Source organism: Chionomys nivalis, chromosome 13 (genome assembly GCF_950005125.1).
Source record: "Chionomys nivalis chromosome 13, mChiNiv1.1, whole genome shotgun sequence".
Lineage (NCBI taxonomy): Eukaryota > Metazoa > Chordata > Mammalia > Rodentia > Cricetidae > Chionomys > Chionomys nivalis.
Window position 1 is genome coordinate 7,999,717 of NC_080098.1, and position 25,123 is coordinate 8,024,839.

Consider the following 25,123-nt stretch of genomic DNA (forward strand, 5'->3'; position numbering starts at 1 on the left):
TGACTCCCTCATTAGTAAATGAACTTGATATTTCATATTCAAATGAAAACTCATAATTACCTTTTTGGAGCTGTACTTGATCCCTCTCTGAGCCCACGTACCTCAGAAGCATGGACGTGTCCTGGTGTGTCTCTCTGGACGGTACACACCCACCAAATCACAGCTTGTTACATACCTGCTCCTCTCCATCCTTCTCTGCTTCATTGATCAGGTTTCTCTCTAGACTTGGGGTTGACCTGAATGAATGGTTCACTTGTTGCTTGGAACAGAGGCTGGGCCACAGAGGAGGAGTGCACTTGATGCATTTGTATGAGTAACAAAATGCAAAGAAATTCTGAGAGCGTAGAATAAGGTAGGTGGGTGGTACCGGAAGATAGAGATGGGGTGCTATTGGCCAGCTAGTCTGAAGAGTCGGGGAGGTCAAGGTTCAGTGAGGAATGCTGTCTCAAGAAATAGAATGAAGAGTGGTTGAAAATACTTAGCACCAACACTGGCCTGCACATACACACGCACACTTGTATAGATGCACACTCGCACACAAGCACACACACAAACACATACGACACACACACACACACACTGAATTGACTTGAGGATTGAGAACAAGTCACCCTTCAAAGTCTTACCTTGAGGAAGCCTAATTAAGCCAATGAGCAAGGCCAGGCGTCAGCCTCTTTCCGGGAGTGTCCCAGCAACTGCAGGAGTGAAGCCTGGCCAAAAGTTCCAACACAGTTCCAGTAGCCCAAGGGATTTTGTGTCTCGGCTCTCCCCTCTTCTCCTTCAAATGTGGGTAACCTGAGCTCTGTTGAAAGCATCCCCAGGGTATTTTACTGTAAACTACCCCTGCCCAGAGAAGCTGTGAGTCCACAGAACAATCCAGGGCCTAACTCTCTCATCTTATCAGCCTCTCTTCAGCTCAGCACAGGGCTGCATTGTGTGAGGGTTCTTCCCCTCTTTCTACCACCCCCACCCCCGCCAGCCTTTTAAGTTTTAAGCTCCCAGTAGTCACTGAAATGTCTTTGGGGTTGAAAATGGCAACTGTTAACAGTTCTTCAAATCTCCCTTTTCCCAAGTGTTTCTTGGGCGCCCACTGGTAAACCTTGCCTCAGGGCGCTGAGCGCCCAGGACCCTGTTCCCTGACCATACCTCAGTCCCCTCCCCTTTTCTGCCTCCCGTATCCCCTCCCCCACCAGCTCCTGCAGATGAATGAGCTGGTGGGTGACAGAGGAATGAGGCTGTGCCTCTTCCCAGCTTCTCCGCCACCCCAGCCAGGCAGGTTCAAAGCAGCAAGTTATCTCGATTCCATATGTGCCTGAGCCCCAGCGGCCTGGCTTTCCCAAGAGGTCAAAAGTGCAGCCTAGGAGCTCCAGAAGGGAGCCCAGCCCTGTACTGGGCAAGAGTGCGGGCAAAGCACCCTGGGACTCCGCTGTTTTCTCTCCACATCCTCCTTGCCTGCAAAGATAAGGCTCTCTTCAAGCTCCTGTCCTTTCCTGCTTTCTTTTCCTTTTATTCCAGACTGAGGCAGTTCTTTGTGAAGGGGGGGGGGGGGTGTTTGCACAAATATTTAATCTTCTCCAATCTGCCCTTTTGCTCAGTCTGTCAGCTCCAAACTGCTCTGTTTGCTTTAGTCGGTAATAGGATACTGTTTTGAAAGGCAATGCAGAAGTCGGATCACTTCTGAATCTGGCCTTTATTTTTGCATGAATGCTTTTCAAAGTAACTATAGATTTAGATTTTTCTTCCTCACCAAGAATTGTGCTGCCATTGTGGATGGGGAAGGGAGCAGCCAGGAAAATCTAGCCACAGATTTGGGTATTTCTTTGTGGGTTTTTTTTTTTATTTATTTTTCCCCTATAGCTTGGAAATCACAGTTGCAGAGAGGTTTTAGAATAAACCCAACCACAGCTCCACATGGCTCTGTTAGTCAGGATCGACTCCTTCGCCTTTGGAGCAAGTCATTCATTAGTACATGCAAACTAAGGTCGCTCCTGAGAGGTGTTTGCACAGCCTGTAGAAAGTCATCCTCTAGACATACAGGAGAACCGGAAGAGAAGAGGCTGAGCTGCAGCAGCAGCCACTCTTACAGTCCACATCGTGACATGCATTTCCGCCTTTGTGGCAATCCCTTTTCCGTACTGCGTATGGCCCTCATCCCTCCCATTGTGCAAGAGAGATGCAGACACAGGTATCTTGTCTGTGCACATGGGGCTGGCTCCAGTACTTTCTTCAGAGCTCTTTGTTCTGTTTAGTATTGGCTTTGATCTGTGTCCAGGAACGGTGAAACTGTGATTTGCCATTACAGTCCCAACCAACAACAGATAACAGACCTTAATTGTTTGATACTGAGCAACTTTGTGCTTCTAACCTCCTGCAAACTCGCCCGTGAGCAGCCCTAAGCTCTCTAAACTCACGGGATGACAGAGACCGTAAATGAGTTGAGGACTTTGGATGAAGTTGGGAGCAGAATAAACAGTGAGAGGAGAAGGGGCATTTTGTAGCATTTGGCTTAGAGTCCGAGGCTAAAGCTGCTATTGGTTGGCTTGCAGTCACAACTGCAGCAGAAAGAAGTAAGCTATGGGAACTGTGAGGACATGTATGTGCCTTTATGTGAGCATTTGGAAAACACTTGGAGCAGGATACAAAGTAAAATACTTTGCATGGAGTAGATAAAGTAGAAGTAAAACAAAAAAAAAGTTGTAGCTGTTAAATGAGATTTCACTTCTGTAGTTTTGGGAAATACTTTTATTTGTGCTTCATGAATAATACAGATTTCTATTGTCATCAAAAATTAACTAGCACGGTGAGGAAAAGAAGAGCCGGAACAAGGCCGCAGCCTGGTCTACAGTACAGCAGCAGTGAGGAGCCTCAGTGGTCCGTAGTGTCCACTGTGGGGCCCTGTGTGTAGAGAGGGTCATTCTCTCTCTGCCAACCGAAGGAACAGTATGCTTCCGAGTCAGCCAGAATCCTGTCTGCGTGACAAAATCCCAGGGACAAGACAGGACGTCTTTTGTTCAAGGTTTCAGGGACATGAGTTCTGATCTCAATGATGAGGCAGCGCCAGGAAGCAGGAGAGGAAGGGCTAAGGGCCTCAGTGTCCCTGCAAAGGCACACCAGCAGGGGCGCGCTTCTCCACGAAGGCTCCACCTCCTGAAATATTCTTAATTTCTTCTTGCACAGGTGGAATGTATGTGCAAGCAGATGTGACTATGTGCACGCACAGAGATCAGAGGAAGACATTTATTTACCTTTATTTCCTTGAGACAGAATCTCTCGTTGTACCTGAAGCTAAGTTATTGGGCTGTAAGTCCCAGAGATCCTTCCGTCTCCTCTCCCATAGAGCTGAATTACAAGCACAGACAGCCAAATCTAGCTTTTTAAAAGGTGTGTGCTCTAGGGATTTGAACTCATGTCCTTAAACTTGCATGCAAAGTGCCCTTACCTGATAAGCTAGGCCCCAACTTCTGCTGTTTCTAATAGTTTCCACTATGAGCTGAAGACCAAACTTTCAACACAAGAACCTTCAAGGAACATTCCAAATCTAAAGCTTACATAATGGCTTCTCTCCTTCTCTCCACTGATCTTCTAGAAGGAAAAGCTTAGATGTTGCGTTGTGGGTGTGGAGACGCTTCCCCAGTTTGCATCCAAGTGATCAGTAGAAAATGAAGCTTGCTTTACTCAACCCCAAGGTTATTGAGAACATTCTGAAAATAAAAGCTTTATAAATGCACGAAGCCGCTTACACTCCGTCAGTCATTCCAGGCATTCAGCAGAACCAAGCAGCACCAGAGTTTTGACAAGTAACTATTACGAGGTCATTATTGCAAAGGTGTTTGTGAGAAACCAAGGAAGTGAAAGAGAAAACCCAGGCCTCAAGGAGTTTACAGACCTCTGAGGGTCAGAGAAGAGGGAAGGTTCATGGAGGCTGAGCTCCAGTTGCAGCAAAGGAGCCAAATTTTCCAACCTAGGCAAGAACTGGTGCCAACCATACCTAGAGGGGGAATGGCATGCTAGCCCCAGGCAGTGTCAAGGAAAATGGCAGACAGGACCAGAAAGTACTGAGGAACACACAGAGCAAGCTGGGATGCAAAGCACAGAAATGCTGGGGGAAGGGGTCCTCAAGAACCAGTCCCCAAAGGGGAAAAAAAGTGTGCCCATAACATACCCCTAATATTAACCATCTGCTCAATGCATCTGGGAGCCCTGCTGATACGGAGGCCGTGAGGAAAATTAAGAAGGACGTCTGCTTCCAGGTGTCATGGAAAACACAGGCAGGAACAGAATGAGGGCTGCAGCCTCACTACTCTGGTCAAATAAAAATAACCTAAGAGTAGAAGCAATCATTTCCTCCTGCATTTCTGAGGCATTAATTATGGAAAATTGTATTTTCATCCTACATTAGTATTTATAGAAATACTGAATAAATAAAATATTTGGGGAGGAAAATAGTAAGATTGCACGCTTGGAAATTTTATGAGTTTACAACAACAACAAAAAAAGAATCATGTAGTTCCAGCAAGCTTCCCATTATCTTGGACTTTGGGGAGTTTTTTTTCTTTCCCTTGGCCAGTGAATGACTGGCGCCACGTCTGTGCCAACCTCGCTCATTAACTTGGTGCCACTGGTTTTAATGAAGTCGGAGGCTCTGCTAGGCATGAGGCCTGCAAGACAGATGGATGACTGGGCAGTAGCAGTGAAAATACATATTTATAAACTTCCATAGGCATGGGTTATTGATTTAGTGAACCTTAACGGATTTTACATTTTTCCCCAGTGTTTCTCAAATCATCTTATAGAACTGTTTTTCAATTCTTAAATGTGTTTCAAAAGCTTTCTCTGCCACGGTTTATGATGCTTGTGAATTGTGACAGTAGTGATGGCTTTTCTCTGGCGAGCAGCTGCTATGATTTCTCAAAGACTAAGGATACACGTTAAGTCAGTGGGTATGAAGAGAGCAACAGTCAAAGCTAGGTCGTGTCAACAAGGGGCCATTAAAGGGTTTTGTAGATGTTGGGACAGCATTCTTTAGTCTGTGGGGACTTTGTTCTGATGGAGGCTTACTGCTTTGTAACCATTTCTCCAACAAACCTCAATTTTGTGCAGTCTAGATCATACTGTACTCAACAAGAGACTGGTATGTTCACCTCAATTTTAGAGCAAAGCAGGTTGAATCAAAGCTTCAATCAACTGTGTCCCAGAGAAATAAAAAGATATGTACAGGAAACAGGACATGAGTCCCCGGGTAGAGCCATGTTGCTTGCATCGTGTTGTTTGCATCAGAAGATGGGGCCGTGCCCATCTCCTGCAGAGCCATCCTGGAATCAACATCCTGGACATCGCCCCAGATGGATGTCCTTAGGACACTGCAGCGTGGTATAGGCTCCTTTCATGTGGTCACCAGGTTCCCGGCCAAGCTAATCCAATCTGCACGGCTTGAGATGAAAACACTTTTGTCATTGTATAGAATGAGGCTATGGCTTGCTGAAATGACAAGATTATATAGGAATAAGAGGCGAGGGGGAGGGAAGTCCATGAGCTAAAGTTTAGGGTAAGGAGCTGAGAAGAGCCAGGGATTCTGTAACAAACATTCACTATGCTGGAAGAACCTGGAATTCAGCATACACTTTGGAATGCTAATAGAAACCACAGATAACCATTTGCCTGGAGTTTCTTTTCAGCCTAACAGTTATGTGGATGATCTAATGTTGCTTTGGAATTTGGTAGATTTAATTCAAGTGGATAGTGTAGTAACTAGGGTCAGTCTCTAGACCAGTGGTTCTCAATCTTCCTAATGTTATGACCCTTTAACACAGTTCCTCAAGTTGTGCTGACCGCCTACCATAAAATTATTTTGTTGCTACTTCATAAATAATTTTGCTACTGTTGTGAGTTGTAATGTAAATATCTGATGTGCAGAATATCTGATATGTGACACCCAAAGGGGTCGCAACCCACAAGTTGAGAATCGCTGCTCTAGATGTTGGCACTAAGAACTATGACTTCATCTTTTTATTCCACTAAGGTACCATCAGGATTCCACCAGGGTCCTCTCCGGCAGTGTTGATCTGAGGAAGTGCTGAGTGGACCCTGACTAAAAAGAATGGATGGCCACATGCTCTAGGGGATGTAGAGGTTGGCAAACTGGCTGGCAGCTTCTTAAGGTTCCTTCCAAGTGCATCTTTTGACCTCCAAAAGCTTCATGCTTGAATGAGCAGACACATCAGGAACACACACTTAGGAACCTTTGCAGAGAGAATAAAAGCTCCTTTTCCCCAGGCCTTAAACATTCTGGAGATGTTTCTCCACATCTCCACACCATCAAGGCATTTATGACATCACTGATCTCTGCTCAGGGAAGTGAGATATAAACGGAAATATTTAATCCCTTTAAATACTACTTGGATTCCCTCTTCAACTTTGAGAAGGGATACTATGAGGGAAAGGGATCCATACACATTGCAAATCTGGGAAATAGCAGCCACGCATCCTTGCACCTGCTCCAGATCAGGAAACCTCGCATCCTTTCTTCCACTCAGACATGTCCTTGCCCTCGCAGTGTTTCTTCCAGCCCTGCCTGAGGAGGAGATGGAGATGGTAACAGCAGAAGGAAGCATGCCTCCCCCATGACCTTGGGTGTAACCTCCAGAGGAGTAGTCGGTGCTTGACTTGCTTCAGACATCTTAAGCTTCCATTCCTCTGTCTCACTAAAGCCTTTCTGTGTCCCTCCTCCCTCATCCCAATTCCCCCTAGTCACTATCTGCCTTCCCAACAAACAAACTGCATTTTTAAAGGATGGATCATTGAGAGCCCCAGCTCCGAGCTACTGAATGGGTTTCTTGATTAGGAAACTTCATTAGAAATACAGCCACATAATCCTACCAGAAGCAATCTACAGATTCAATGCAATGCACATCAAAATCCTAGCAAAATTCTTCAAAAATCCAAGATATCCAAAACAATCCTGTATAATAAAGGAACTTCTAGAGGCATCTAATCCCTGACTTCAAACTCTACTACAGAGCTACAGTACTAAAAAACAGCCTGGTATTGGCATAAAAAGAGACAAGAGGACCAGTGGAACCAAATCAAAGACCCAGATATCAATCCACACACCTACAAACACCTGATTTTTGACAAAGAAACAAAAAATATAAAATGGAAAAAAAAGAAAGAAAATTCAACAAATGGTGATGGCATAACTGGATATCAACATGGAGAAGAATGAAAATAGATCCATGTCTATGGCCATGCACAACAAAGTCCAGATGGATCAAAGACCTCAATATAAAGCCAATCACATTGAACCTTATAGAAGAGAAAGTGGGAAATATACTTGAACGCATTGACACAGGGAACCACTTCCTAAATATAACCCCAGCAGCAGAGACACTTAGAGCTTCTGTAAAGCAAAGGATACTTCAACAAGACAAAATGGCAGCCTACAGAATGGGAAAAGATCTTCACCAGCCCCATATTGGACAGACGGCTGATTTCCAAAATATACAAAGACTTTAATAAATTAATCATCAAAAATACAAATAATCCAATTAAACAGAGAATTCTCAACAGAGGAATCTAAAATGGCTGAAAGACACTTAAGGAAATGCTCAACATCCTTAGCCATCAGAGAAATGCAAATCAAAACAACTCTGAGATTCCATCTTACACCTGTCAGAATGGCCAAGATCAAAACACTGACAACAGTGTATGCTGGAGAGAATGTGGGGAAAGGGAACACTCCTCCATTGCTGGTGGGAGTGCAAACTTGTATAATTGCTTTGGATATCAGTACGGCGATTTCTCAGAAAATTAGGAAACAACCTATCTCAAGGCTGAGCAATGCCACTTTTGGGTATATATCCAAAAGATGCTCAATCGTACCACAAGAACGTGTGCTCAGGTATGTTCATAGCAGCTTTGTTTGTCATAGCCAGAACCTGGAAACAACCTTAATGCCCCACTACTAAAGAATGCATAGGGAAAATGTGGTACATTTACAAAATGAAATTTTACACGGCAGAAAAAAATAATGACATCTTGGAATTTGCTGGCAAATAGATAGATCTAGAAAACATTATACTGAGTGAAGTAACCCAGACCCAAAAAGACAAATATCATATGCTTTCACTCATAAGTGGCTTTTAGACATAAAGCAAAGAAAACCAACCTACAGTTCACAATCTCAGGGAACCTAAACAACAACCTAGACCCTAAAAGAGACATACATGAATATAATCTACATGGGACGTAGAAAAAGACAAGATCTCCTGAGTAAATTAGGAACATTGTGACCATGAGAGAGATTTGAAGGGGAGGGGGAGGGGAGAGGCAAGGAGGGGAGCAGAGAAAAATGTGGAGCTCAATAAAAAAAAATTTAAAAAAAGAAAATAATCACCCAATTAAAAGAAGAAGAAAGAAAGAACAAAAGAGAGAGAGAGAGAGAGAGAGAGAGAGAGAGAGAGAGAGAGAGAGAGAAAGCCACAGAGATGAAAGGGAGTGCTCAGAAGTGGATCCTGCTAGTTGTCATTTACAGACTCGACCATTTCATCCTCACTGCTGTTTATTGCCTTTTCCCACCAGATATTATATTGCAGTCTCTAAATCTCACAAAAATCTAGCACGAAGTCAGGCTCCCTGCTCCCTGCTGAGTTGGTAAATGGACCTTTTTCCTTCACATGACAAGACTCTTCCATGCTTGTGCGTTGTTCTGGACCCTCACTCTCGTGGGGGTGAACTTAAACCACACATGTTCCCTTGCTTGGACTATTCTGCAGACACCTGTTTTGCATGTCCACCTCAGCCACCAGGAACAGATACACTGGAGGTCCCACCCAGGTCATCCTGAGTCTCCCAGGGAGGCACTCACCAATAGTTCATTCCTTGTGTCTCCTTCACAATTTTCTTAGCACAGAGAATGGCGTCTGTGAGGTCATCAGTAATCAAGGCTACAAAGAAAGGAATGCGGGTTAGCGGGGCCTTTGCTGTCTGAGGGGTCCCTTCGCCTATGCCACAGCTTCTGTGCTCTTCTGGAGGGGCTCAGAGAGCTGTGACTTTCCCTACAGAGAAACATGAATTTCTTTACCAATAATGGTCTTTGTCTTCAAGACAATGCTCACCTTGGGCTACCTGAGAGTGATACAGTGCTGAAAATTTGGGGAGCTTCTTTTAGAGGATAGTGAGAAGCATTAAAAAAAGTTTAGAATTTATATATATATATGTATATATATATATATATTGTGTGTGTGAGAGAGAGAGAGAGAGAGAGAGAGAGAGAGAGAGAGAGAGAGAGAGAGAGAGAGAGAGGTCTATGCTGGTGCCTGCAGAGGCCAGAATAGGGTGTCGGACCCTCTGGAGCTGGAGTTTTAGATACTTGTGAGCTGCCTGATTTGGATGCTGGGACCTCAGGGTCCTCTGGAAGAGCATCAAGAGCTCTTAACTGTGAAGCCATTTTGTTGTTGTTGTTCTGGAGAATACATGTAAGGCAGGGCAGTGCAATGCTGTCTGCACGCAGATCCCTTTGACATCTATGCCATGTCTATCAGTAAAGACCAAACCTTCATCTATTGTAATTTTCCAGTTTGTACATTAAAAGAATTATCCAAGTGAACACACTTCTTTCATGTGAAGAAAATGTAGAGTTTGAAACCAGTTGCTTCATTCTTTATTAATTTGTCAAACAAAATCTTTCAGTTGAAATGTAATCCTTAATTGTTAATGGTTTTTTCCCCTCTTTCTTGGAAGTGATCTCCAAATTTCCTTGATATGAGAAGTCTAGCATTGTTTCTAGCAAAGTGGGTTCTCTAGGTGCAGATCTGAGGACAGAGTGGTTGTTCCTAGAGTCTGGAAGCTGGAGAGGAGACAAGATATTGGTCACAGCACAAACTTGCAGAAGTAAGACGAAAGGGTGCTGGAGATCCAGGGCACGGCATAATTGAGGTATTTTGTTTGTGCTGTAACGAATAAAGCTTGTCTGAAGCTCAGAGTGAGGAGCTAGCCACACTAGTTAGCCATGGAGACCAGGCAGTGGTGGCACACACCTTTAATCCCAGCACTCAGGAGACAGAAGCAAATGGAACTCCGTGAGTTCAAGGCCACCTTGGGCTACACTGGATTGATCCAGTCTCAAAGAGAAACAGAGCCAAGTGAAGGTGACTTATCACTAGGGAAGTGGAGATGGAAGGTGATATGGCTGGGTTGAGAGAGGAATATAGGGTGGGAGAAGGCAGGAGCTCAGCACTCAGTCTAGGACTTGTTGAGATAGGATACCCCATTCAGTTTGAGGATTTTGTAGACTTAAGAACCAGTGGCTGGCTGCTCTGCTCTGACCTTTCAAGCTTTCACCCCCAATATCTGTCTCCAGGTTTTTATTAAGAACAATTAGAACTTGAGCAACACATAGTGATTATGTAGTAAATACTGTATCATTCACCCCATAAACCACAGATTACATAGACACACACACTACCTCTCCAAACCCATACCTCGCACATACACACATATATCCAACACATACACCACACACACATACATACCATACACACACACCCTATGCACACACATATAACACAGATGCCATACAAATACGAGATCACATATACCACATATACAGTACACACCTCATACACACACCACACACACAATACATACTCTCTCCACACCATATACCATCCCCATGCCACACCCCCACCACATACATACCCCACACACCATATACACACCACACACAAATATCATAAATTTACCACACCCCTTTGTATACATATCACACACATATAAAACCTTACAAATACCTGGTAACTATGGCTGTTTAACTATCTGAGTGTAGACATCACTTCATAATATATATGGATCTGAGACCATCACATTGCATACATACTTTACATAGGGTTTTGTGAATTATACTGAAATAAAGTTGGAAAAAATAATGCACAGTAATCTTAATTAACATTAAATCCACCTAAAACAAGCCTTCGTCTCTCAGCTGTCTTAGCTAGATCTCAGGTGTGTTGCCACCTGGTGGTTTTCCCACTAGGTAGTACAGAGGTCCCATAGTCTATTGGGCAGCTCTAGAAAGAGAGAATAAAGAACTCACTGGTGTCTTACGAGAGAATTAGCTCTAAGATGTGAATATCAATGCTTTGAAATTGAGGTGCTTATCCTCTAACATTTACAACAGAAATGCATTTACTGTCAGAAGGAAATGGCCAGAAAGAAGAAGCATTGACTTGAAATGTCACGTTTCAATAAAACATCATAATAGGGAATTGTTTGTAAATTTGCTAGCAGTGAATTGTTCCTCCACTCTGCTGATTTGCTTCTAGTTGCATTACTTTTCTCAGAGGATCAAGGTAGTCACATTTCCCCTAGGCAAATTTATTCAAAATGTGGTTTATTTTGATTCTGATTTAAAACAAACTACCATTTAGCAAGGAAAAAAACAGGAACCACAACAAAAAGAAAGCCGGAGACAGGATTGCGCTGAGGCAGGAGCTGCTAAAGCAGTGTGTACAAACCCTAAATAGAAGCGCAAGAATAGAAATTTAGTTTAGATTCTCCAGGAACAGCAAAACTCCAGCCGCTTGGAGGTCTTGTCTCTCAAGACATGCGTCTACAGCAGCCGTCCGTTACCATGGGTTAACACAGTAAGTATCTTTAGGAAAATTCCCATTCACTTTCAGAACAGTCATTTCAATGGGCACCATCATTGTCCCTGGAAACTGAGGCCCCATTCCCAGTGAATGAGCCCACGTTTGGAAGTGGCTGGGGACAGATTTTAGAACAAGTGGTATTGGCGATGTCTCAAGAGGTGGGAAGAGAACATTACACACTGTGAAGAGGAACCTGCCATGTTCCATTATTCTAGGACAGGAGTATATCCCATGCACGTGGGAAAACAGTTTGAACCGTGCCTAGGACTTGCTTCTCGCCACAGCAGGACCAGAAGGTGGGGGTTAAGGAAGAGAGCTCTGTGGGGGAAGTCATTTGTTAGCATCCTTAGGATGTTCTGAAAGCGCTACTTAGAGCTGAGAGCTGGCCGCGCATGACTGTAATTTAGCTCTCCAGAGGTAGAAGCCAGGAGGTTATGAGTTTAAGGTCAGCTTCAGCTATATAGTAAGTTGGAGCCCAGCCTGGATGACAGGAGACCAATAGAATAATAAAGAAAAAGTCTCCTGAAAATGACTGGATTAGTTTAGTGTTAAGGAAGCCTGGGGTTGAGAAACAAGTAAAAGATGCAAAGTTGAGACATTGAAACAGTGAAATCACCACAGAGGGGCAGCAGAGGGGCAGAAACTGGGGAGGCAGAAGACTTTTTGGAATGACTCATGCCTATAATTGTTTCTGCCCAATTTACCTTAAATAGACAGAATTGTCTAGTCAAACAAGAATAGGAACACTTCCTCGGGAGCAGAATATAATGGAATAGTTCACTTTACAACAGGAAACAGCAGGAACTGGTACCCAAAGCAGTTTCTCATTTCCAGTTAGCACATGTCAAAGTCCATGTGCCTCCCTCTTCTTTCCTGCCTTCTTCTTCCTCCTTCTGCTTCTCTCTTCATCCTCCTGCCTCCTCTTCCTCCCCCTTCTTCCCTCTGCCTTCCCCTTCCTCCTTCTGCTTCCCTTTTGTCCTCCTGCTTCCTCTTCCTCCCCCTTCTTCCCTGCCTCCTTCTGCCTCCCCCTCTTTCCCCCTGAATAATTACAACCTCCATGGTTTTGCTTTACATTTCTTTTTCTTCTCTGAAGTACCAAAGGCCAACTCGGACGTCCCACTGTTGAAGAATAAGATTGACATACATGGACTACACTGTATGGTGACACCAGCAATCGCCTTTCCTGTAATCATCTCTCATTAGCAAAGCCCATGTTTTAGAAGAAAATAAAGATTGCCATTATATCAGGAAATTCATAAATGGTATGTGTTTATGTATGCATGCATATACATGTGTGTTTACTTTATATATGTGAATATTTACTTAGTCCATCTTCTGGTGCCCTAGCGAAATATCTGGGACTAAAAATTTATGAATAAGACAATTTTATTTGGTCCATGATGTTGGGATCTTCTGGTGAAGGCACATGACAGAGGACATTATTGGAAAACAGCATGCATGCTCACTGCAGCCTCCCTCCCCATTCTATAAAGTCACTAATGTCCAGACAGGGTCCCCATTCTTCTATTTTCATCTAACCTGAACAGCTTTTTCAACACCCATCTTCAAAATACTAGTCCCATGAATTTGGTATTGTTTCTAACACATAAACTTTTGGGGAACACTTTTTTTTTTTTTTTTTTTGGTTTTTCGAGCACATTTAAACCACAGCAAATACGTCAAAATAAACTCTGAGGAGTTTGAGAAAGGGAAGAACGGGTTTTGGGAAGACAGTTTTTAAATGAAAGAGATTGTATAATTTTTGAAGTGGTATGAAGTCTGCATTCTTCATAGATATAAGGTCATGTACATTGTGAAGATATCTAGTGCTAACTCATTTCTAGGGTTTCATAACAAATGTTATAACACGTGGGACAAAAGGACACTGTTCCCAATTACAGCTTTTCTGGCCCAAGGCTGAGGTTCAGCAGTCACTGAAGGCTGGTTAGGGTAGAAAGTCAGCATCCTGATTTCTATTTTAAAGCTGTGTCTAAAAATTCCATCCTGGGGAGGGAGCGCAGGATTCTGTGTATGCCAAGCAAGTACTCCATCACTGGGCCACAGCCTGGACCTCCATCTCCAGAAGATGCAGAAACGGGTATGACCGTTCTTTAGTGCTAACCATCAACCGCCAACACTTTTGCTCCCTACACAAGAATGAGCTTGCATTTCCCGAGACTTCCTTAACTGTAATTAAATTGGGATAGTATTAACTGAAGGAATTCAGTTTATATCAAGTCAAACATATCTATGATAGTGAGAAGAATTTTTCTTCCTACTTTAAACAACCAGAAAAATAGGACAAAATATGCAATAAGCTTATTTTCAGATATTGGACCCCCAGTGGTACTGTGTTGACCTTCCAGAGAGAAAACAGAGGCATGGAGCCCTGTGGTTGTCATGGCTTTTGCTCAGAGAAGAATAGGTAGGTCAAAACCGAGATAGATCAGAAGCCCCAGGGCAGGGATTTGTGGAGAATATCTGAACGGCAGGCAAAGCACACTTGAAACAATCAGCATGAGCCATGGACCTGACTCCCTGGGCTGGGCAGGAGCAAATGCTCTGGGCCTGGACAATAGCAAGGCTCAGCAGGCTGGGAGCCTTACCCTCTTTCTAGCCACTTAGGAGGAAGAGACCTATCTGAACCTATAGGGCAGTGATTTTCAACCTGTGGGTGGGTCATGAGCCCAAGGAGGTGTGTGGGTCCAAGCAACCCTTTCGTAGGGGTTGCATATCAGATTTTTTGAATGTTGGATATTTATATTACAATTTGTAACAATAGCAAAATTACAGTTTTAAATAGCAATGATAATGATTTTATGGTTGGGGGTCACCACAACATGAGGAAGTGTATTAAAGGCTTGTAACACAGGGACAATTGAGAACCACTGCTGTGGGGCATTCCAAACATGCCAGGAGAATCATGCTTTCATAGAGAATGAACTCTTAACTAGTCTAGAACTCTGTCATGGTATTTAAAGATGAATTGGTTTTTAGCCATAAATATAGGACATTGAGCCTGTAATTCGTGATCCTAGAGAAGCTAAATAAGAAGGTGAACCCCCCAAAAAAACCATATAGTTATCATCCTGGATATTGGACGTAGTCAAGATTGCTGGGCAAAAATTTGGGACTGAGGGGTGGGGTGGAATGGGGGAAAGGGGAGATGGGGAGAGAAAAGTGAGAAGGGGAGGATGGGGAGAGCTTGGGGGAATGGGATGGTTGGGATAATGGAAGGTTGGATGTGGGAGCAGGGAAGTATATATCTTAATTAAGGGAGCCATTTTAAGGTTGGCAAGAGCCTTGACTCTAGAGGGGTTCCCAGGAGTTCAGAGAGATGTACCCAACTAGGTCCTTGGGCAGCTGAGGAGAGAGAGCCTCAAATGGCCCGATCCTATAGCCATACTTACGAATATCTTGCATATCACCATAGAACTTTCATCTGGCGATGGATGGAGATAGAGACAGAGACCCACATTGGAGCAATGGACTCAGCTCCCAAGGTCCAAATGAGGAACAGAAGGAGGGAGAACATGAGCAAGGAAGTCAAGACTGCAAGGGGGGCACCCACCCACTGAGACGGTGGGGCTGATCTATTAGGAGATCACCAAGGCCAGCTGGACTGGGACTGAAAAAGTATGGGATAAAACCGGACTCACTGAATATGGTGGACAACGAGGGCTACTGAGAAGCCAAGGACGATGGCACTGAGTTTTGACCCTACAGCATGTACTGGCTTTGTGGGAGCCTAGCCGGTTTGGACACTCACCTTCCTAGACCTGGATGGAGGGAGGAGGACCTTGGACTGCCCACAGGGCAGGGAACCCTGACTGCTCTTTGGACTGGAGAGGGAGGGGGAGGGGGGTGGGGCATGGGGAGTGGGGGGAGGGGGAGGGAAAAGAGAGGCGGGGAAGAGGCACAAATTTTTAATTAAAAAAATTTAATAAAAAAATAATATAATAAAAGTAATAAAATCACAAAAAAAGAGATGAATTCAGGGGCTTGTCAAAATCCTACAAGGACTCCCTCCTTACAGGAACAAGTTAGACACCCAGTAAGTCTACTTAAATACACTAGCTAGTAGCCCCAAAAAAAAACTATTATGTAGAAAAAGAGCTGTCAATACATAATGCAGCCGGGCGGTGGTGGCGCACGCCTTTAATCCCAGCACTTGGGAGGCAGAGGCAGGCGGATCTCTGTGAGTTCGAGACCAGCCTGGTCTACAAGAGCTAGTTCCAGGACAGGCTCCAAAACCACAGAAAAACCCTGTCTCAAAAAAAAAAAAATACATAATGCATAATAAGGATAAAACATTCAATACAAACAAACAAATATGTTATCAGATGGAGTATAAAATAATTTCCTATCACTAGGCAAAAGAAAGATATTGGATTCAAGTTTGATAGAATTGACACTTCAGGGAAAAAGATCGGATATTTTGGAGTTGGAATCAATGGAAAATACTGAAACTAAAACAGTCTCAAAGAGGCTGAGAGAACATTAAGCAAAAGGCGTGTCCAAGTTCCAATCTAGGAGAAGCAGGCTGAAGAAAGATGGAAATTTCCTCTTTGCATCTAGAATCTCATGTATATATAGGGACATGTATATGTAAATATATATTAATTATGCAAACATTTTTGTATTTAAGGCATTTTATTACTGTATGTGTACTATGCAGAAATTGTTTCATACATTTATTTTTGCATAAACTCTCTCCAGAGTGAAACCAAAATGGAATCACTTTTAGACAGAGAAAGCTGGGCATGCTTGTTAGGAGATTTCCACCACAAACCAGAAACAGTTGAAGGAAATGATTTAGGCTAAATGAGAATGAATAGTCCTTAGCTGCCTGCCCAAGGACTCCGTCCCAGCAGTGAGGAGTGAGCGCTGAAAGCAGAGCATACGTCACATGCAGTGAAAGCTGTCTCTGTTATAAAGTGTTATAAAGCCAGGTAATTACATAAGGTGAAAACAATAGAATTCCTTGAGGTGCGCAACATGCAGAAATAAAATACATGGGTCCAGCCTGAGATAAAATCCCGTAAAGCAAGGATTGTATTCAAACCTCAGATAACACACATGTATAGGTATGCTTCCCAATGGTTGACACCAAGGGGTCTTCTGTCACTTCCTACTTTTTGAGACATAGTTTCTCACTGAAACTGGAGCTCACTGATTGGCTAGAGTAGTGGCCATGCAAGGCCCAGGATCCTCTTCTCTTCCTACTTCTCATTGGGATTATGCCAGTGTTTTTATGTTGGTTATGGGGGGATCCAAACTTCAGTGTTCATATTTGTACAGCAAGCACTTTGCCGACAAATTCTACTTCCCCAGCCCTTGTTTTTAAATATAGCCCTATTGGAAAACATTCAAGTCTGGCCATTTACATATTTTTATGGCTGTTTTCACACTACATTATGGTTTAGTAACTGCAACAGAAACCATATGGCATGCAAAACCTAAATAAAATATTTACTGTGTGGCCCTTCAGGAAAGCAATTGCTGACCTAGGTTCAACCACTTAATACAAATATGTAATTGCCAGAATGGACACAAAAGGTAGCTATGTTCTGCCTATAAAAACTCACCTTTGGTACCCAGGCATAGATGAGGTAAAGCAAAGAATAGAAGGAAATTGACCGTGTAGATCCTTCCCAGAAGAAGCTGCACTTACAGTCACGCTATTCTACAGTGTTTGTGTAAGAGATGGTGCCCTGGCTAAGGGGAGGAAGGACTCCAGGGAGAGCAGAGCTAACCCACTGAGAAGACCACCATCATTAATATGCACATACCTAAAGACAGAGCTTCAGAAATCCATACATTTAAAAGAAATCAAAACTATGCGTAGACAGAGACCCTGCTTTTTTTCCCAGCTGTCCAGACCCAAATAATCACACAGAAACTATATTAATTACAACAATGTAGCATGATTAATAAAAACCCAGAGACAGACTTTGAGGTTCAACTTGAAGGTCAGAAAAGAAAAACAGTCAGCCACTGGCTCTTACCTCAGTCCAAAATGATGCTCCTGTCTCCAGAAATCCTCAGAATGAGACTGAGCTGACCTGTCTCCTCCATTCATTTCTAGTGTTGGGATTAAAGGTGTGCACAACTATGGCCCAGTTTCTATGGCAAACTAGTGTGGGATTAAAGGTGTTTATCACCACTGCCTGGTCTGTAAGGCTGATCAGTGTGGCTGTTTTACTCTCTGAACTTCAGGCTAGCTTTATTTATTAAAATACAAATGAAATATCACCACACCTATGCTATCTACTAATTTAAGAATGTTTTTCTCACTCTTCACAGAACTAAGACAAGAGAAGACGTAAGAGGCACTTTTTGAACATTCAGCTGATAACTATAAAGCACCCAAGCTTTCTTCAAATGGAGACAAACGAAGTGCTGGAGAGCAAAGATCCATTTTTTTCAGTCTGGAAACCACATAGATTAGCCTCCCTGGCCATACTAAGCATTCCCTAGGCCATTCTTCTTTGTTGGGTCCTGGTTGCTGGCTCTAAGCCTTGTTATCCTGATTTGCGTCTTTCTTTTTCTTGTCTTGATTCATCCTCTGTGGAAAACCTTCTCTGGTAGTGTTATGAGAAAATTACACGGCAGCTGTGCTAGAACCTTTCTCCACATCTGTCTTCTCTGTGCTCTGTGCACAGGCAAGCAAATCCACAGAGAAGCCAGCAACGGACTTCCATGTCCCTTGGCTTCCAGAGGCTTAAGTCGGAGTGAACACCAGTGGAGAGGCAGGGGGTAGGGGTGGGAGAACAGTGAGTCTGGGATTATTTCCCTGTCTCTATTTTTTTTAGGTCACTTGATATAACTCTGTCTCCCAAAGGGAGGTCACGTCTCCGCAGATTCTTCAGGGAGAAACTGGTCACAGCCCTGTTTTCAATTTGCTTTAGATTAGGTGATGGCAATGCCTGCTATTCGCAGTCCCCCACTTCACCACCCTCTTTGTTTTCCAAGGAAAGATCATTCACTCTTTAACAGTTGGGTTAAAGTCTTTCCTGGATTTCTGGAAGGTGTTACTGGTGCTGCTGGAGGAGAAGGGCGATCTAAAGGTCACCCTTCAAGCTACACTAGCAACCAACCTGACAAGAGAGGCCAAGAGTGTTGTGGAGAAGCCAAACACTTTTTGATGGGATCTAAGACCTGCTTCAGAGATGAAAGCCATACCTGGCACTCTTGACATGGCTGAGAGTCTAAGGCCCTAGGGTGAACCCAATTCTATCATTGTGCTAAGTGGACATGGTATGAAAATGCTTCCTAATGACTTGTTACTATGTTCATAGACGAGAACATCACTCGGTTCTCGCCAGAGAAGCTTCCTTTTGGCAGCAGCAGCAGATGACAATACTATTGAGACTCTCAACCAGCAAACATGAAGAGAGGAGGAAGGATAGTACTCAGCCCTCAGTGGGACATCCATGTCATGTCCTCCTGAAAGTCCTAGGGTCTTTATGGAAGAGGAGTCAGAAAGGTCTGCAGAGTCAGAGGTGACGGATGACTTAAGGGGACAGTTTTCCAGACACGGCAGGTCGTACACATGTGAACTCCTTGCAGCAGTTGTGACAACATGCATAAGGCTGTGCAAGCTTGAGTTAGAAAGTAATCCCAGCGGGGAAAGGTGGAGGTGAGAACGAACTATCGGCAAGGAATCGCTGGCATTCGCTGTCTGTTGGGAGAGTCCGTTTTCCTCAGTGATGTGAGTCCTGGCAGGTCAACCACATTTTACACCCCATTTCTAAGACTGCTTGAGCAACACAGACTGGACTCAGTCGAGGAAAGAAAGAGGCGGGTGGGGAGAAGAAAGAAAGTTCCAAGTTAAGTGTGTTTATAGGGGAGAGGGTGGATCTGGGAGGAGTTAGGCTAGAGGGATAGTTTTTAGCAACTTGTCTACAAATATGTTCACGATATACTCAAAATGTATCAACGGTTTGACTAATAGAGGAACTTCTATGGGAAGCTATTCTTCTTCAGAGGTTTGGGCACATTGTTCCTCTTTCTTCTACTACCAGTGTTGCAGTTGAGCAATTTTAGGTTGTTCACTCTATGGTTAATCTTTGTTATGGGCCACATGCCCTCATTTTCCTAGTGAAAACGCACAGTGGATTTCGTTTCTCTTTATTGTTCTGGAGTTTGAGGGGGTGTGCCTGAGTGTGAGCCTCCCTTATACAGTAGGTCTCACTTGTTGTGAGTGGACATGCGAACTTCATGAAAGATTCCGCACTCCTCCTCTCTCCTGTCAAGGGTCATATCCTTGTATTTTGCAGTAGCGTTCATTTTATTGTCGGTATTTCTCCTGTTTTTTCTTTCTCTCTTTCTCCCATGTTGCTATTAGAGATTTCCTCATGGTGTTTTTCTTCTCTACTCCTGCAAGTGTTCCTTTCTGCCATTGCTTGCTAAATCACAAGAGCTCTTTCTTCATTTTATTCTCAAGACACTCCTTTTCTCTAGACTGTGCCTTGCCCTAGCTTTCTCAGTGACTCCCAATGAACACAGTGACTGTAAGTAGGGATGAAGTGTATTAGATTTCTCTTCTGCCCAAGCGAATGGCCCCCAAGCATCATGGCATCCACAGCACAAGCTCTCCTTGCAGTTTCCTGATGGGGCAGCATGGGATCAGCTGCATTAAAAATCACACATTGGCTCATGCTTTCCTTTTGGAATGGTCTAGGCGAGAGCCTGCTTCCTTGCTTGTTTGTGTTTTGATAATATTTAGTCCCCCTCTGGTTGTAGGACTGAGGTGTCTGCTTGCTTGCTTGATATAATATAGGAGACACCCCTAGCTTCTGCAGGCCACCCACATTGCTTGGTTCATGTCTCACTCAACTATTTTCCAAGACAGCAATGTTGGTTGAGTCTCTAATCTTTGTCTCTGTTACTGCCCCCCTGTGACCTCAAAAGGCAGACGCTCTGCTTCCAAGGGCTCACATGCTTACATTGGTTCTAATCATTTCATCCGATATTTCTCTCTTGCACAAACTCAGTACTCACAGTCACAATTTTGAAGCCTTTTTTGCCAAGTAAGGTCAAACACTCATAGTTTAAGGGATGAAATGGTGTATTAGATGTTTTCTTGTTGTTATGACAAAAAAAAATAAAGGGAAAGGAATGAAAGATTTTTGAGGGGAATCAGTCCATCATGGTGGGAAAGGCAGGGGTGGCAATAGGAACATGAGGCAGACGGTCACCATTGTGTCTCAGTACAGAAGCAGAGATGAATGCGCTCAGCTCCCGTCTCCTTTCACTCAACTTTCCTGGTTTCTTTCTTTTCTTCCTTTCTTCCTTCCTTCCTTCTTCCTTTCCTTCTTTCTGTCTTTCTTATTTGTCTGCTTTTGAGACAAACTCACTATATTGCTCTGACTGTCTTGGAACTCATTTTGTACACTAGGCTGGCCTCAAACTCACAGAGATCCACCTATCTCCCGGGTGCTGGGATTAAAGTGTGCATCAGTGAGCCTGGCTCCTTCCCGAGTGCTGAGATTAAAGTGTGCATCAGTGTGTCTGGCTCCTTCCCGAGTGCTGAGATTAAAGTGTGCATCGGTGAGCCTGGCTCCTTCCCGAGTGCTGAAATTAAAGTGTGTATTAGTGAGCCTGGCTCCATTCACTCTTCTTAGCCCATCCTTGGAAGGGTGCTGCCCACATTTTGGGCATGTCTTCCTTTCTCAGCTAAACTTCTCAGCAAACCCCCTCACAGACACGCTCGGAGGTGTGTCTCATTAGTGCTCTAGCTGCTTCCTAAAGCAATCGAAGAAATCATTGAAATCAACCTAAGCGGAAAACAAACATTCTGAAGTGCCCTGTTCAGCTCCAGGTGCAGGAAATGCGCTGGTCTGATTACCACACTTATCAGGCAGTCCCTACTACAAGCTCCTAGAGAATGCAATGAGACTGATCTGCCGCTCAGCGAACTGAAAAGTCTTAGCAAAGATACATATGGTTTTAGCACAGAAGATAAAAAATCAAAAAGGCATATTCTACAGACCATCAATGGCCCTCACCTGTAAGATAGTACAAATCTGTTTTGAATGGATCCAGAAGAAAAAGAAATTAGAATCAAGGGGAAGAAGCAGACCTTAGGCCTGCCAAAATAATGTTTTCTATGAAAATAGAAAATAGTAAATAGAAAATAGTAAATAGCTGGGCGATTTGTCCCGGAAGGTGGTGACCATTCTATATTAATGTTGGGTATGGACACTTGATAAATCGATGCCCGATTCAGCTCTTTATTACTGCTTACCTTAATGAAACAAAGATTAATTAAAACATAGTTTGTTTTCCGCTCCCAAAGAAATTGGCCCAGAGTATTTTCTGACTGATTTCAATCCTGTCCTTCATTCTTTGCATTCATATCTTTAATAAATGAATATTTATTGAGCCCCAACAATAGCAAGATAATGTTCTAGGTATTAGGGACACATCAGTGAATTAACTAGGAAGAAGAACACAGCAATCTTCCCGGATCTTTCCCACCTGTGTCATAGCTCTGCTTCCTTCCCTGCAGCCCCTCCCTCTATGAGCGCCATTGCTGCTGAGCTCTGCTCCGCAATTGTGTGAAAGGGCAACATGGGACAGGCTGGGTTAAATTCATGCATAGACTCCTATGTTTTTCTTCTTTATTGTCTTGGGAATATTTTCCCTAGAAAAGAAGAGTTCAGTGTGCAAAGATCCTCGCTTCTGCTATGCACTTGGCAGGAACACTTTCTCACAAACGGTCACCACAGCAACGCTGAGATGGTGTCCTCTTTGGCCCCCTTCATGGTCTTCTTGCAAACCAGTCCTCTGCAATCAGTGCTAAATGGGCTGACCACGGCCGTCTGCCCACTGCAGGCAGAAATCAAGGCAAACTTCTTAGACAGGCTGTCACCAACCCCTGCACCGGCAGTTCCCAGCTTTTCCTACCATGTTTGCTGTGATTTGTCAGGATTCTTTCCTTCCCTTTAGGAAGAATGTGTCAACCTCCCTCCGTGCAGGTCTTTGTTTGGCCATTAGCTTTGCCTAGACTTTTCTCTGTCTTTAGATTCTCAAGTCCTGTTTGTCTTCCATGTCCCCCATTCAGAGTTTATTCAGAGTTTTCCATGAAACTTTGTTATTTCTTTTCTTTTCTTTCTTTCTTTTTTTTTTTGTGGAACCAGGCATTGACCTTAGGGTCTCCAGCATGTCAGACAAACTCTAAATGCCACTGAGCTGGATCCCCAGCCCTGACATTTCTTAAAATATCATTTACCCCTGGAGCCGACATCTATCCATCATCCCCTCCTGGCCAGCCATCGAGTTAGCTTTTATATCAGCTATATAAAGCTGGTATATATATTTTATATCTTGTTCACTGGGTAAGGCAAAGCTCATGCATATTGTGTTTTACTGTTTTCTTCTCTCAGTCCTGGTCACACGTCTCCCTTGAGTAACGGGGCAAAGAGCAGCAAGCAAATCCTAGTTTAATTTCTACTCTTTAAGCAATGGAAGCTGAATCCCTTTGTTGTAATCCGCACAAAGAAACACGGAGTTCAGTGTACAAAGACCCTAGGTTCTGGTATGCACTTGGCAAGGAATGTTTCCATTCATAGGGAAAACTGAAATGTTTCAGTGCAGGGAAAAACCTAGGTCATTTGCTCGGCCCTGTTTTCGTGGAGGGCGTACTGGAACCTGCTCTATAACGAATAAGCCGTTAGCACACATGTGCATCGAGAAGCTCTGAGTCCTCTGCTGGCCCAGGGACAGACTTACGTGTGAACATGAACTCGGAGTTTTAAAGCACATGCGACATACCTCTTGCGATTTATGTTCTTATCTTTGCCCCCGAAGAGGAAGAATTTGAATAAACAGAAACAGTACCTGAGCAGGCAACATGGCAGTGATTTTTCTGTTGCAGCCTTACATTTCTGCACCACGTGAAGCTGTTTATCTGGAATATGCCATAGTCAGTGCTCCCATCCTCTAACACTTTCTGGACTGTGGTGTTGTAGTGGCTCTCGTAGTAGGCCATGCAGATCCCTGTGTGGAGAGAGAAGGACCTAAGGGGAGCACACTCCTTTAGCTCAGCCTGCCCTATGGGGTGAATTTCTTTATACATGCTACGCACTGGCCCCCTTCCAGCAGACATGTGGACGGGGTGCACAAGGAAGAAATATCAGCAGGACATGGGAGTGTGTACAGGAGCAGGGGCTCCAACCGGAACTTTCACAGCAGCCAGTAGCAGAGCCTTCTCTGGGGAAGCTAGTGTCCTCCACACTGGGATGGGGGGCGTCACTGTTCTTTTCCCTCCCGTGATCATGACCCCAGGACTCCAGCAATGAGAAAACAAGGACAGTGGGGAAACAGAGAGAGGGGTGAGCCTGTGCAGCTTAGGAGAACATGTGAAGAGCTAGCAGCCTTTCCAGTGAGAGTGGAGCCTGGCCAGGCTGGGGACTGAGGAGATCTGCGCCTCCAGGCTGACGCTCATATGCTAAAGTGGAAGGAGCCAGGAGGCGGGGAGGAATCTCACAGTTTCCAAGGCTAAATCCTCCGTAGTTGTCCAGGCCAGCCTTCACAAATATTTTTGCCAGTTTACATCGAGTGTAGACTTTGGATTCTGCAACGACGCTGAGGCTGATAATCAGGGCCAAGACGCCGGCAGCCTTCATCCCCAAGTCCCCTAGGAAGCCAAGTCTGCCAAGAGATCCGGAGAGCGGTCAGACAGTCTTGATTCATCCTCGGAGCACCGGTCACCAGAATTTCAGAGCATAGGCATCCTGGTTGGCCGTGGGCACCCCCACCTGATTAAGTCCTGCCTGTATTAAGCCATTCTGAATCTCTACGGGGCTGGGGAGAAAACAACTCCAATATAAAACACAGGGCAGGGATAAGACTGGAGACTCTTGGTCCTGTGTCCTTAGAATCAGACTAAGAGAAATGTACCGTTCCTCACTGACATCCAGGTAGAAATCATGGCCTTTCCAGATGGTCACCTTAACTCTCCGTATAGGCGAGAAAAGAAGAACACACGGAGGGAGCGAGGCATTCTCTACATATGCACTCATAATTTTGGCAGCCAGAGATGGGACAGAGGAGTGTCTGTGGGGACACTGGGCTTCCGGTCTACTGAAGGGTCTATCTCCCTGCCATGCTCCTATTTAGATGCTTTTCCAGATGAGGAGGTGCTAAGAGACATATGAGTCTCTCCTTCGACATTACAAAAGAATATGCTGGGTTTTTTTTGAGAGGTCTTCCTCATTGCCACCCCAGTGGAGGTCCCAAAGTGTTTGGCTTCTAGTGATTTGGAGGGGAGAGAGGACAATGGGTCACATGGGTGGGAAATGTTGGGGCATGAGGAGGCAACAAAGGTACCCGGTCATGAGTTGTTTAAATGGGGTACAAAAGCAAGAGTTGCCTTTCTTGCTGCCAACCAGATCTTTCCCATCTAAATAACGCCTTCCTCAAGCGGCACCAACCACTCTGTTAGAGTGAGGCTGTTGAGATATTTCTGA

The 25,123-nt window shown here is 44.2% G+C and overlaps 1 protein-coding gene across 1 annotated transcript; it reads right to left on the bottom strand.

Annotated features, from left to right (window-relative positions):
• Positions 1 to 6,501: 6,501 nt before the first annotated feature.
• Positions 6,502 to 24,280, bottom strand: LOC130886030 (lysozyme-like protein 1). The gene is made up of 4 exons (XM_057787917.1): positions 24,142 to 24,280; positions 23,493 to 23,651; positions 8,864 to 8,942; positions 6,502 to 6,571 (listed from the first exon to the last, which is right to left on the bottom strand). The coding sequence occupies exons 1-4, from the start codon at positions 24,278 to 24,280 to the stop codon at positions 6,502 to 6,504; spliced, it is 447 nt and encodes a 148-aa protein (XP_057643900.1).
• Positions 24,281 to 25,123: the final 843 nt, after the last annotated feature.

Excerpts from the sequence above, each read along its gene's own strand:
- LOC130886030 (XM_057787917.1), bottom strand. The coding sequence starts at position 24,280 with ATGAAGGCTGCCGGCGTCTTGGCCCTGATTATCAGCCTCAGCGTCGTT. Across the intron at positions 23,652-24,141 it reads AGGATTTAGCCTTGGAAACT|GGATCTGCATGGCCTACTAC; the intron begins GTGAGATTCCTC and ends CTCTCCACACAG. Across the intron at positions 8,943-23,492 it reads CTGCCATGTTGCCTGCTCAG|CCTTGATTACTGATGACCTC; the intron begins GTACTGTTTCTG and ends CTTTCTTTGTAG.